Here is a 13,984-nt window from a genome sequence, read left to right as displayed (position 1 = left end):
CAGGCATGACCTTGACCATGATGACCTATATTTGACCTTGCCTGGACAAATCATGAACCCACCTCCATACATGCGCAAATGAGGGTGAGAAATTAATATTATGACCCCAATTACTTTGTCATTTGCCAAAAACTAACCCTTTCCTGGAGTCGACTCATCCATATGCCAGGTGTAGTGGTAGTTGGCCAAAGGGCCTTGGTGACAGTATTAATCTAAAATAATCAAATACTACATTAGCATGTACATAAAACTTTTATTTACAGAGGTATGTGTGTGGCTTCATGAGTACATTCAATGTGTGAAAATTGATTCTGTAATTATTACGAGTATTACGTGTATAACACAAGTAAAAATCAGAATCTAAACTCCTGGGTAGAAATACATGCAGACTCTTAAAATGTGGGTTAAACTTTTTTTTCCCCCACACATTCATTCTTGTAAAATGTGTAGGATGTACAGTAGTGCTCAGAATAATAGTAGTGCTATGTGACTAAAAAGATTAATCCAGGTTTTGAGTATGTTTCTTATTGTTACATGGGAAACAAGGTACCAGTAGATCAGTAGGTTCTCACAAATCCAACAAGACCAAACATTCATGATATGCACACTCTTAAGGCTATGAAATTGGGCTATTAGTAAAAAAAAAAGTAGAAAAGGGGGTGTTCACAATAATAGTAGTGTGGCATTCAGTCAGTGAGTTTGTCAATTTTGTGGAACAAACAGGTGTGAATCAGGTGTCCCCTATGTAAGGATGAAGCCAGCACCTGTTGAACATGCTTTTCTCTTTGAAAGCCTGAGGGAAATGGGACGTTCAAGACATTGTTCAGAAGAACAGCGTAGTTTGATTAAAAAGTTGATTGGAGAGGGGACAACTTATATGCAGGTGCAAAAAATTATAGGCTGTTCATCTACAATGATCTCCAATGCTTTAAAATGGACAGAAAAAAAAAAAAAAAAACGTGTGGAAGAAAACGGAAAACAACCATCAAAAGATAGAAGAATAACCAGAATGGCAAAGGCTCACCCATTGATCAGCTCCAGGATGATCAAAGACAGTCAGGAGTTACCTGTAAGTGCTGTGACAGTTAGAAGACGCCTGTGTGAAGCTAATTTATTTGCAAGAATCCCCCGCAAAGTCCCTCTGTTAAATAAAAGACGTGCAGAAGAGGTTACAATTTGCCAAAGAACACATCAATTGGCCTAAAGAGAAATGGAGAAATATTTTGTGGACTGATGAGAGTAAAATTGTTCTTTTTGGGTCCAAGGGCCGCAGACAGTTTGTGAGACGACCCCCCAAAGTCTGAATTCAAGCCACAGTTCACAGTGAAGACAGTGAAGCATGGTGGTGCAAGCATCATGATATGGGCATGTTTCTCCTACTATGGTGTTGGGCCTATATATCGCATACCAGGTATCATGGATCAGTTTGGATATGTCAAAATACTTGAAGAGGTCATGTTGCCTTATGCTGAAGAGGACATGCCCTTAAAATAGGTGTTTCAACAAGACAATGACCCCAAGCACACTAGTAAACCAGTAAAATCTTGGTTCCAAACCAACAAAATTAATGCCTCACAGATGTAAAGAAATCATGAAAAACTGTGGTTATACAACTAAATACTAGTTTAGTGATTCACAGGATTTCTAAAAAAGCAGTTTGAACATAATAGTTTTGAGTCTGTAGCGTCAACAGCAGATGCTACTATTATTGTGAACACCCCCTTTTCTACTTTTTTTTACTAATAGACCAATTTCATAGCCTCACATAGCACTACTATTATTCTGAACACTACTGTATTTTGAGCAAAACCAGTCATGAAAATTAAGAGAGTACTTCCTGTTAAAGTAGTAGAGAAGCTTGAATCTTTGACTGGACTGGGTTGCTTGACGCGAGGACGTTTCGCTTCAAATCGCAGAAGCTTCCTCAGCTAAAATTCTTGCTCTGGAAGTCTGACTTCTGTCTGACTCTTGTAGAGACGAATAAAAGAAGTCAGACTTCCAGAGCAAGAATTTTAGCTGAGGAAGCTTCTGCGATTTGAAGCGAAACGTCCTCGCGTCAAGCAACCCAGTCCAGTCGAAGATTCAAGCTTCTCTACTATAGAAACCACCTGGACAACTGAGAGCCTACACAGAAACACTTCCTGTTAAACCAATTATTCCTGCATCTCTGGTTATAATTGGGCAAAATTATCAGCATAAATACTTTTATTTTTAAACAAGTTGCTCGATCCACTCTTATGCAATAATTCATTACTGTGGGAACGTCTCTGTAGAGGTCGGCTGTTTCGGAGTGTGTGGTTGTAACTGGGTCCACCTCTGGACATTTTCATGGATTTTGTGATGAAATCAGATGGTTGTGTTGTCACAATCTGCCGTCTTGTTCTGCTGGACATTTTCGTTTTGACACTGCTATATGGAGTCCGTGTCCTCAGGTGTTATTTCACCTTTGACCTCCACTTCAGACTGTCCTCCAGGAAACAGGTGCCACACACATCCCTAGCCGTCTTCCTTCTCTCTGGTCATCTTGATCATCGTCTCCGGCGACCGGTAGAGGAAGATCAGCTTCTCAAACAGCGTCTCCTCCAGTTCCATTTCTCCTGTCTCCCGGACCACGAAAATGTCCGTGCACAGCTTCAGGACCCGGTCCACACACGGCAGCTCCTCAAACATGATGGACCTGGAGATGCCATTGAAAAATTCCCTGACGAACTTCCCGATGACGAGAACTACAGACATGTACAGACCAACGATTCTGCAGAACAGAAAACCACAATACATTAGATTCCATCACTGTGCTTCTATGACAGGTGATGGTCGGTTTACGTTAGTTAGTTTTTGTCCCATACTGAACTGAATGATGTTTTAGACATTTGCACAAATCCAAATTTGCGTCTGCAAAAAAAAAAAAAATGTTAATTAAATTTGCAAATTTACAATCAGTACTGTACAATTTTAGATTTCAGAACCGTGCAGAGGATTCACTTCACATTTTGAATTTATTTTAGATCAGATGCACTTCAGGCAGCATGCACATGCAGATGCTGAGCTGAAAGTCAAAACCATGTTCATTTATTTGACAAAGTAAGGGCACCAACAGGTGGGAAAAGGGGCATCACAGCACTGTGCCCAAATTACTCCCCACAACTGAAGTGATAAATAGAAACTGAATATCTAATATATATTGTGGAAAATAAGTATTTGACCCCCTGTCAGTTTTGAAGGTTTTCCCACCTACAATGGAGAGGTCTGTAATTTTTATCGTAGGTACACTTCAACTGTGAGAGACAGAATCTAAACAAAAAAATCCAGAAAGTCACATTGTATGATTTTTAAATAATTCATTTGCATTTTATTAAATAAAATAAGTATTTGACCCCCTACTAACCAGCAAGAATTCTGGCTCTCACAGACCTGTTAATTTTTCTTTAAGAAGCCCTCTTATTCTGCACTCTTTACCTGTATTAATTGCACCTGTTTGAACTTGTTACCTGTATAAAAGACACCTGTTCACACACTCAGTCACACTCCAACCTGTCCACCATAACCAAGACCAAAGAGCTGTCTAAGGACATCAAGGACAAAACTGAAGATCTGCACAAGGCTGGGATGGACTACAGGACAACAGACAAGCAGCTTGGTAGAAGACAACAACTGTTATGATTATTTATTAGAAAGTGGAAGAAACACAAGATGACTGTCAATCTCCCTCGGTCAAATCAAAATCAAATTTATTAATTTATATAGGGCCAATTCACGATGAAATGGTCTCAAGGCGCTTCACACAACATATATATATATATATAAAAATAAATAAATAAATTAAAAAACAGAATAAAAAGACGACCACAAAAGAATACAAGAATAAAAGCACATCATAACACTAATGTTATTAATTATGTTTGTTATTATTGTATTAACACTAATTTAAACATGACTTAAAAGTCTCCACAGTATCAGACTGCCGAATGTGTGCTGGGAGATCGTTCCACAGAGCTGGAGCACGGTAGGAGAAAGCTCTGTGACAGACAGACTTTTTATTCACCCTGGGAACACATAAAAGTCCTGCACTCTGAGAACGCAGGGCCTGAGCTGGTACATAGGGGCTTACCAGGCCAGCCAGACAGGGAAGTGTAATGACACGGACCCACAACAGGGGGCGTAAATGAATGGACAATGAATGAGCCGAAAATAGAACACTTTACTGTTGTGAATGTGCACAACAAAATACAGACGATTACAGAATCTCGTATGTAGTCAATCTACAAAGGTGACGTGTGGGCAGGCTTGAGGATAGAAGACGTCCGTCCAGAGAGGAGCTGGAACCCACACGATTTCCACCGCCACCGAACCCGGAGAATACTGGAGCCACCAAGTCCCGAGTCCCCAGGTGATCACCATCTCCGGCTGTTGGATCTGGTACTGCTGGCAGGAAGCAGAAACAATCAAGGGTGGGTGTGAGCACACAGTCAGCAAAACAGTCTTTAGTTTCACACGGAGGGAAAAACTCCACCTCCAATCCAGAAACTCGGCACGTGCAGTATTTGTGAGTACTTATCACAGTTTGGCGTGGGGAGCGAAGACCTCAGCCCTCCACGTACCACAAACCCAGCCTCCAGCTGTAAGCACTCACAGGAACGACTGCAAAAAAGTACAGAAGCAAAAACTGACTCGTAAAACGGCTGAGCTGATTACCTTCTTGGCTTGAAGATATCTCGGCAGGGAGGTGGAGTTGCTGTCCGGCTTTTATGAAGATGATGATGTGGTGATGAGTGACAGCTGTCAGGTGGTGATGAGAGACAGCTGTCACTCCCGGCTGCTCCCATGAGGCGGCTGCGCCCTCTCCTGCCTGAAGCCCGCACTTCAGGCAGGGTGCCCTCTGGTGGTGGGCCAGCAGTACCTCCTCTTCAGCGGCCCACACAACATGCACACCTAATAAATGAGTGGTCAGAGACCACGGAGGCAAGAGGCAAAATGTCAATGTTCGTGACAGCAAGGCCACGTGTGAGAACCAAATCAAGGGTATTTCCACTAATGTGCGTTGAATCCTGAATGCATTGCTGGAATCCCAACGCATCCACAAGTTCCATAAATGACTTGCAAAGGGGATCAGGGGGCTTATTTATATGAATGTTAAAGTCACCAATAATCAAAATGTTGTCCACGCTAGCTGACAGGCTAGAGATGAATGCACCAAATTCATCTAAGAATTCAGAATATGGGCCAGGAGGCCTATAAACAGTGACAAAATAACAGGACTGATTTCCATACTTCTGACCCTGACAATATGTAGCATCATGAGCAGAGCCCGGTCTGGGATTCCATGCAAGAACTCACTTTGTGGGGTAAGGATGATTCTGAGAAAGCTCAGAACTACACAGGAGGACCTGGTCAATGACCTGAAGAGAGCTGGGACCACAGTCACAAAGATTACATTAGTAACACATAATGCTGTCATGGTTTAAAATCCTGCAGGGCAGCAAGGTCCCCCTGCTCAAGTCAGCACATGTCCAGACCCGTTTGAAGTTCAACAGTGACCATCTGGATGATCCAGAGGAGGCATGGCAGAAGGTCATGTGGTCAGATGAGACCAGAATAGAGCTTTTTGGAATCAACTCCACTTACCATGTTTAGAGGATGAGAACAACCCCAATAAAACCATCCCAACTGTGAAGCATGGGGGTGGAAACATCATACTCTGGGGGTGTTCTTCTGCAATGGGGACAGGACGACTGCACCATATTGAAGGGAGGATGGATGGGGTCATGTATTGCGAGATTTTGGCAAACAACCTCCTTCCCTCAGTAAGAGCAATGAAGATGGGTAATGGCTGGGTCTTCCAGCATGACAATGACCCCAAACACACAGCCAGGGCAACTAAGGAGGGGCTCCGTAAGAAGCATTTCAAGGTCCTGGAGTGGCCTGGTCAGTCTCCAGACCTGAACTCAATAGAAAATCTTTGGATGGAGCTGAAACTCCAAACCTGAAAGAATTGGAGAAGATCTGTATGGAGGAGTGGACCAAAATCCCTGTTGCAGTGTGTGAAAACTTGGTCAAGAACTACAGGAAACGTCTGACCTCTGTAATGGCAGACAAATGTTTCAGTACCAATTGTTAAGCTCTGTTTTTCTAGGGGATCAAATACTTATTTTATGCAATAAAATGCAAATTAATTATTTAAAAGTCATACAATGTGATTTACTGGATTTTCTTTTAGATTGTGTCTCTCACAGTTGAAGTGTAACTACAATAAAATTATAGACCTCTCCATTCTTTGTAGGTGGGAAAACCTGCAAAACTGACAGGGGGTCAAATACTTATTTTCCCCACTGTATGCTTTTGTAAATGCGTCAGGATTTTTGTCATACATTTTTATATCCACCAAGGATATAATAAAATCACCTGCATTTATTTATTTGTCCGTCTGTCTGTTAGCAGGATTACGTGAAAACTACTGCACGGATTTTGATGAAATCAGACGTTTTACTAAACAAACACCTTTGCCGCAGTGTGAAAGTTATAAGAATGATCAAATATGCAATCATTATTGGTCGTCTTGTTGTGTGTGAGGTGTTCAGTGGCTGAAATGAGGAGAAGAAAAAAATACTTCACCTGTTAAATAGAGGTGGGCGATACCGGGAATTTTGTTATTGATCCGATACCAAGTAAATACAGGCCCAGTATCGTCGAAATCGATACTGATACCGATAATTTTTCATATTTAAGCTTCACAGATCCAAAGGATCCAAAAGACCTAGGACAGAATTTCGCCAAACATTGTACGTGACAACAAAATACTTTATTATCACAATCAACATTTTTGTTTAAAAAATATCACTCAACACAACTTAAAACAAAATCTCCTGAGGTAAAGGGCTGACTCGAGGAGAACGCTGAGTGGGCGGGCCAGGCTGAGCCTGCCTGCATGGCTGTTGGCTGGCGCTGCTGAGCCACGTGATGGCACAACAACAAAAGACCAGAGGGGGGAGGGTGCGCTGCTCCGTGTTGTGTGACACAGTGCAGCACTGCTCTTACAGACAGAGAGTAGACTTTGATTAATCTGCATGCGCAGCAGTCAGTGCGTGCGGGAGAGAAAAAAAAGCTTGAGAATCGATCTTTTTATATGAGGATTGATCAATATCAATACCAGCGATGGTATTGATATTATTGATATTAGGATCGATCCGCCCACCTCTAGTTTCTCCCTGTGGTTGCTAGTTTATTTTCTAAGCGGAGCACATTACATTTCTCCCTGCAGTTGCTGGTTTATTTGCCACACGGCACATGTCACGTTTCTCCACTTTGGTTGCTAGTTTATTTTCTAAGTGCAGCACATCACGTTTCTCCACTTTGGTTGCTAGTTTATTTTCTAAGCGGAGCACATCACGTTTCTCCCTGCGGTTGCTGGTTTATTTGCTAAGCGGAGCACGTCATGTTTCTCCCTGCGGCTGCTAGTTTATTTGCTACGCGGAGCACGTCACGTTTCTCCCTGCGATTGCTAGGTTATTTGCTAAGCAGAGCACATCATGTTTCTCCCTGCAGATGCTAGTTTATTTGCTAAGCGGAGCACGTCACATTTCTCCCTGCGGTTGCTAGTTTATTTGCTAAGCGGAGCACGTCACGTTTCTCCCTGCGGTTGCTGGTTTAATTGCTAAGCGGAGCATGTCACATTTCTCCCCTTTGGTTGCTCGTGTGTTAGCTGGACCGAGGGAACAGACAAGCACACAATGTGTTCACGAGGCAGATGAACTACATGCGACTTCAACCACAAATGTTCATGATTTAATCCTGTGACTGACAGATTACAGCATTTATCAGTTATGAATTACTGTTGGAATGGATTCACTCACCCACTCATTTACATCTCTGCTGACCAAACTCTATGCTGTTAGCAGCACAGAAAGGGGGGGCAGTAACTGTTTGGCATTAAAGGTATGCTGCGTTTACACATATCGACGGCACGTCACGAATGCCACGAAGTATACATTCTTGGCCGCTGATCATGAATGTGTTGATTCAGGGCAGAGGCGTCAGGTGTCCTCAGGAACTGCCACAACCTGTTACCACACGTTACGATTAATGCCACGTGTTGCTGGAGAATTATCAGGAACCATTACGCACAGTCAAGAATAAGGTTCCGCGTTGTTGTGCGCTATCGCGTGTTAAGTTCTGTCATGTTGTGAATGAGGTGAATTGTCTCCACACACACGCCCATATTCATCCAACCGCCAGTTGCTGAAGAATTCAGATTGCTCCAGTTTGCTCCTCAAAATCAACAGCAGAAGACCTTTGTGACTGCATACTTAGTTTGGCTCTGTGCCATGGAGTGGTGCAGAGGAGGAGGAGACAGCGAGAGAGCCAGATGTGTGGCTCCACGCGGCTCTCGTCTCACTCATTTTCCCAAACATCAGGCACATGCAGAAGCGTATTGAGGAGCATTGGAACAAAACTTTTAGCCGACTTGGCGTCACTGTCCTTCTTCAGCATACTGCAGCAGTGAAACTGAATGCAGTGCAGCAGGGTTTAATTGCGCACGTCAGAGAAGAACGCTGTCATGCTCTATTAAGGATCACTACGAATCAAGACGGATCAACACGCCAGTTGCAACCTCCATGACATGAGGCAAAATGAGGGTGGTGCATGACATTAGTGGAAGATTTTTTGACAGCCAAAAACATGCTTACTGGTTCCGTATATTTTAAGTGAACCTGCCAAAGTTGGAAGTGAAAAAAATTTGAGGCATGAGGACGTGATCCGTGACCTACCCATGTCCGGCCAGAAAGCCCAGACTTGAGGGGCTGACTTTGTCACTGAACACAATGATCTCTATGCTGTGACAGCTGGGAGCGGAAGAGATTGGAGCCGGAGAACATTCCTCCACCACCCACCACTGGTCACGCTCTTTGTCAGTCGTTCCCTTCACCACCTGAAGTCTGACCGACATGGGCCTGAAGAAAGCCAGCGCCTGGACATCAGGGCGGTCTGAGAGCTCTGGGAGGAGATACGGTGAAAACTGGAGTGAAGCTTTGATCAGATGAACTTTACTCATCCTGGAACCCAAAACTCACCATCAGAGAACAAAATCAGATCTTGTGCGGTCAAAGAAAAAATAAATCTCATACACAGAAGGGGGCAGGTTTCACATTATTTCCCATCTGGTTCCAAAAATGTTGCAAAAATAAATTTGCTCGGAAACCAAAAAGTGGGTTCTTGATGAAAACACTGAAAGCCAAATGTAAAATACTTTTTATGTAAACATTAAATGTTAAAGAAATAATAAATGAAAAAAAATCATAACTATAAAGATTTACCTTAAATCTCAATCTTACATTTGAGATTTACATTTAAACTTGGCATACCAAATTCTATTTAAAACATTTTTATTCAGATTTAATACGTATAATATGTAACATTTACATTAAAAAGCATATTTAAATTTATTTTTGATGTACATTTAAATATAATTATTATTTAGATAGAATTTAAATTTTAATTTATTTTAGTTAATTACATTTAGTACATCTAAATATTATGGTAGGTTTACATATGTTTAAATTTATTACAGATCTAACATATGGTAGTAGTAACAATAATAATATTTAATTTTAACTCATTTACATCTAATTTTCAAATGCTCGATGACACATAATAAACAGATCCTTTACACAATGATGTTGGTTTTTAATGCAGTGCCGCCTGAGGGATCGAAGGTCACGGGCATTCAGTATTGGTTTTCGGCCTTGCCGCTTACATATAGAAAGTTCTCCAGATTCTCTGAATCTTCTGATTATATTATGGACTGTAGATGATGGAGTCCCTCAATTCCTTGCAATTGAATGTTGAGAAAGATTGTTATTAAACTGTTGGACTATTTTTTCATCCAGTTGTTTACAAAGTGGTGATCCTCGCCCCATCTTTGCTTGTGAACAGCTGAGCCTTTTGGGGATGCTCCTTTTATACCCAATCATGACACTCACCTGTTTCCAATTAACCTGTTCACCTGTGGAATGTTCCAAACAGGTGTTCTTTGAGCATTCATCAACTTTCCCAGTCTTTTGTTGCTACTGTTACAGCTTTTTTGTAATGTGTTGGAGGCATCCATTTAAAAATGAGAAAATATTTGCACAAAAACAAAAAAGTTAATCAATTTGAACATTAAATATCTTGTGTTTGTCATGTATCCAATTGAATATAGGTTGAAGAGGATTTGCAAATCGTATTCTGTTTTTATTTACATTTCACACAACGTCCCAACTTCATTGGAATTGGGGTTGTAATTGCCATGCCTTTGGAAAAGTACAACATACGTATACATAGAAGAGGGCAGTTAGAAGATATTTCCCAGTCACATCACAAAATACCACATATTACCATGTTAAATTATGCACTGGCTCCACCCCTTCAATTGGTAACATCATGTTACCAACAGGTCATATCAAACCTACACATCAGCGTTGCTAAACGTAGTTCAGAATTTTATTAGTAATCATGTTAAAAATCTACAAAACAACCATTAAATATTTTTAGGTAGTTATCTATCTCACATAATAAATATAGAATAAAGAATAACTAACCTACTTTCATCCTGGTTGCCATTTTGGACTCTGGTCCTTTGGGACCCCTGATGAACTTTGGTAGCAGAGAATGAATGATTCTGAAGGACACAACAACACCGTTTGAAGGCATTATGATAGCTTTTCTTTTTGTTTTAACTTTGGTTACATGTTAAACATCTACATTTTAAAAATAATGGGAAAATGATCATTAACATTCATGCTACCATTCATTTTCTGTCATGAAATTGCATTCTTTTTGTTCATAAAATCTTGAATTATGACAAACTCTTCCACTGTGCTGAGTGAAGTTTCCTATTGTCTTTATTTGGAGTTTGTGTTCACTGTGACTACTCCTTGTGTGTTTGTACTGTTACTATGTGCTTAAATTCCACTTGTATTTCACGTTGTAGGTGAAGACACGGAATCCTGCCACTCACACGGGTTTGCTGCCGTTGCCTTTTAGCATGTTAACAATTCCTTCTCTCAAGTCTTTATCCACAAACTTCACAGTGTGTTCTCCCACCGTCTCTGCATTCATTGATATGGAAGCATTCCTGAGGATGGAAAACAGCGTAAAACAGCATGAGTGCATAAGACATCTTCTATTTGTGCATCTGTGGAAAAAGACACCAAAACCAAATAAGCTTTGAAAAATGGATGGATGGATTGTAGATCAAAGTGTGCAGTAATCTTTACTTAAAGTTGTGACCCCAGTCTTATAGCTGCGTAAACTATCAACGCTGAAGGCAAAAATGATCCAATCCAGTGTAGCAGGCTGGATTAACCCACCCAAAATATACGTATATCCTAGGATATAAATGATCCCAGGTTGATTTATACCACGGATCATATTTGGGCTGTGTCAGATTATACCCATCTAGTCAAGATTATACCCCTATGTATATTTCACAAATAAGTCTATTTCAAAGTCCAGAAAGCTGAATCATAATTACTGATGTCGCTCTTCTATGTTACAGTAATGTTTTGTTTGTTTAATTATGACTGGAACACCATCTGACCATTGAAATATACATAGACATAGTATGTGTCTATGTACTGTATATGCTATATACTATGCATATACAAATACTCATAGACAAATATACACAGAAGACATAGTATTCATTAAAAGTATTGCCTGGCCTATCAAAATATATACCTAGTGCACACCATTGGTAACACATTTTCAGTTCAGTTTTAGCGTTGTGTCAATAATGTGGTAATATAATAAATATAAAAATGCAGTGGCTGAATACACATCATCAGTGTGTGAAATAAAATCTAAATCTAATGCTACATTATTATGTTGTGTATCTAAGTATGCATGTGAGTGGGGGGTGGAAGGGGTTGATCTTGCCTAGAGGGCATTAAATATTCCAAGCTAAACGTTACACTGGGGTACAACCTGGATATAAAGTATGCGAGCCCACTCTGACCCTGGATATAGTTTGGGCAGGAGGTATATCTTTGGCTGTTACACTGGGTATGACAAAGTGTACCTAATGAAGTGGCCACTCACAAGCCCACGCACACTGACCTGAGTAGCGTCCACCGTATAGTCATGTAAATGTGAGAAGAGTTGCTGAGCTCATGTATCATGGCCTCACGACTGGCTGGACTGATGCTCCACAGAAGACTGGCATCACTCTTTATTTTAGCAACAACGATGTCCTCAGCCACGTAGTTCATGATGAACTGCATCGCAGACTGCGAGACAGATTTCCATCCTTACTTTAGCAAACAGCAAATAGGAAGAAAGCAGGTGTAATAACTAGAATCTCCACCAGGGTAATAATAGCAAACTATGAGCATCGTGGTGGACTGATGGGGAAGTGATTCCACAAATCTGACATCATTCCCCATAAGGCAGAAATGTTGAAACAAGAGATAAAGCATTTTGAGGTCAAATGACATAACTACACAGTACACAGACACATAACACAGGGCCAGAGTTCGGGTCACAAGCAAGTTAGGAACAAAAAAGAGAAAAATCATCAAGCTCTGAACACTCATCCGTTAGACATAACAGTAACATTTAAAGAAACGGATTCTCAGATATGATTTTGTGTGTGTGTGTGTGTGTGTGCGTGTTTTAAATCCTGAGACGTGCTGCTTACAGGATGTGTGGCGTAGACTTTACTCAGGCGGTTAAATCCAGCTTCTGAGAATGGAGCCAAGTTCTGCTCCTGGGCGCTCATGGTGAACAGAGGCTGAGAAAACACACACAGACACATCAACACGTAAAACACAAAGATCTCAGTTTCTGCATTGCACGTCTCCATCTTCACTTGTCTGTCTATGAAACGTGTCTCACTCTGTCCTTTTGTCTTTCTCACTCACTCATCTTCAACCGCTTATCCGGGATTGGTTCGTGGGGGCAACAGCTCCAGCAGGGGACCCCAGACTTCCCTTTCCTGAGACACATTAACCACCTCTGACTGGGGGATCACGAGGCATTCCCAGGCCAGTGTGGAGATATAATCACTCCACCTAGTCCTGGGTCTTCTCCAGGGTCTCCTCCCAGATGGACATGTCTGGAACACCTCCCTAGGGAGGAGCCCAGGCAGCATCCTAACAGATACCCGAACCATCTCAGAGTCCTACCCTTAGTGTAGACAGCTTGGATGTCTACACTAAGGCCCACTCCTGGGCCGACAGTGCTGGAAATTATTAATCTTTCTTTAACTTCTGGATCTGTTCCTAAATGTTTCAAATCTGCAGTGATTAAACCATTACTTAAGAAACCCAATCTTGACCCTAGTGTATTGAAAAACTATCAGCCGATATCAAATCTATCATTTTTCTCAAAAATTCTAGAAAAAGTGTCACGGCAGCTCATAGACTATCTTACTGAGAATAATCTCATTGAGCCACTGCAGCCACTGCAGTCTGCTTTTAGAAAATATCATTCCACAGAGACGGCTCTCACTAAAGTGGTGAATGATCTTCTGCTTACAATGGATTCGGACACCACTATGGTTCTGTTGCTATTAGATCTCAGTGCTGCGTTTGATACAGTGGATCATCATATTCTACTTGAAAGGCTGGAAAATCATTTTGGGATTACTGGGAATGCCCTTGCATGGCTGACATCATACTTGACCAGTCGTTCTCACTGTGTTTTGTACAGTGACACTACCTCTAACCTTAGTGACATGAAATTTGGGGTTCCACAGGGGTCTGTCTTATGCCCCCTGCTTTTCTCCCTTTATATAGCACCCCTTGGGCACATATTGCGGCGTTTTGGGATTACCTTTCACTGCTATGCAGATGATACTCAGTTATAAATGCCGATAACTGCTGGTAATCTCGTTCACATAAAAACCTTAGAAGATTGCCTTGCAGCAGTGAGAAGTTGGATGTCTAGAAACGTCCTACTTTTAAACTCTGATAAGACTGAAATGATGGTTCTTGGTCCAGTGAGACATCAG

The 13,984-nt window shown here is 41.4% G+C and overlaps 1 protein-coding gene across 1 annotated transcript in view; it reads right to left on the bottom strand.

Moving 5' to 3' along the window:
* Positions 1–2,143: 2,143 nt before the first annotated feature.
* Positions 2,144–13,984, bottom strand: part of si:dkey-11f4.7 (piezo-type mechanosensitive ion channel component 2) — a 197,592-nt gene continuing 185,751 nt past the window's right edge. The window contains exons 47-52 of the mRNA XM_034171725.1: positions 12,671–12,763; positions 12,091–12,260; positions 10,991–11,107; positions 10,572–10,651; positions 8,763–8,988; positions 2,144–2,752 (exon numbers count right to left, since the gene is read on the bottom strand). Of these exons, the coding sequence (XP_034027616.1) occupies positions 2,497–2,752; positions 8,763–8,988; positions 10,572–10,651; positions 10,991–11,107; positions 12,091–12,260; positions 12,671–12,763 (942 nt within the window). The 3' untranslated portion in view covers positions 2,144–2,496. The remainder of the gene's footprint in view (positions 2,753–8,762; positions 8,989–10,571; positions 10,652–10,990; positions 11,108–12,090; positions 12,261–12,670; positions 12,764–13,984) is intronic.

This window comes from Thalassophryne amazonica, chromosome 6 (assembly GCF_902500255.1).
Source record: "Thalassophryne amazonica chromosome 6, fThaAma1.1, whole genome shotgun sequence".
NCBI lineage: Eukaryota > Metazoa > Chordata > Actinopteri > Batrachoidiformes > Batrachoididae > Thalassophryne > Thalassophryne amazonica.
Note: the sequence above shows the minus strand (reverse complement) of the source record. Positions and strands in the feature narration are given on the sequence as shown.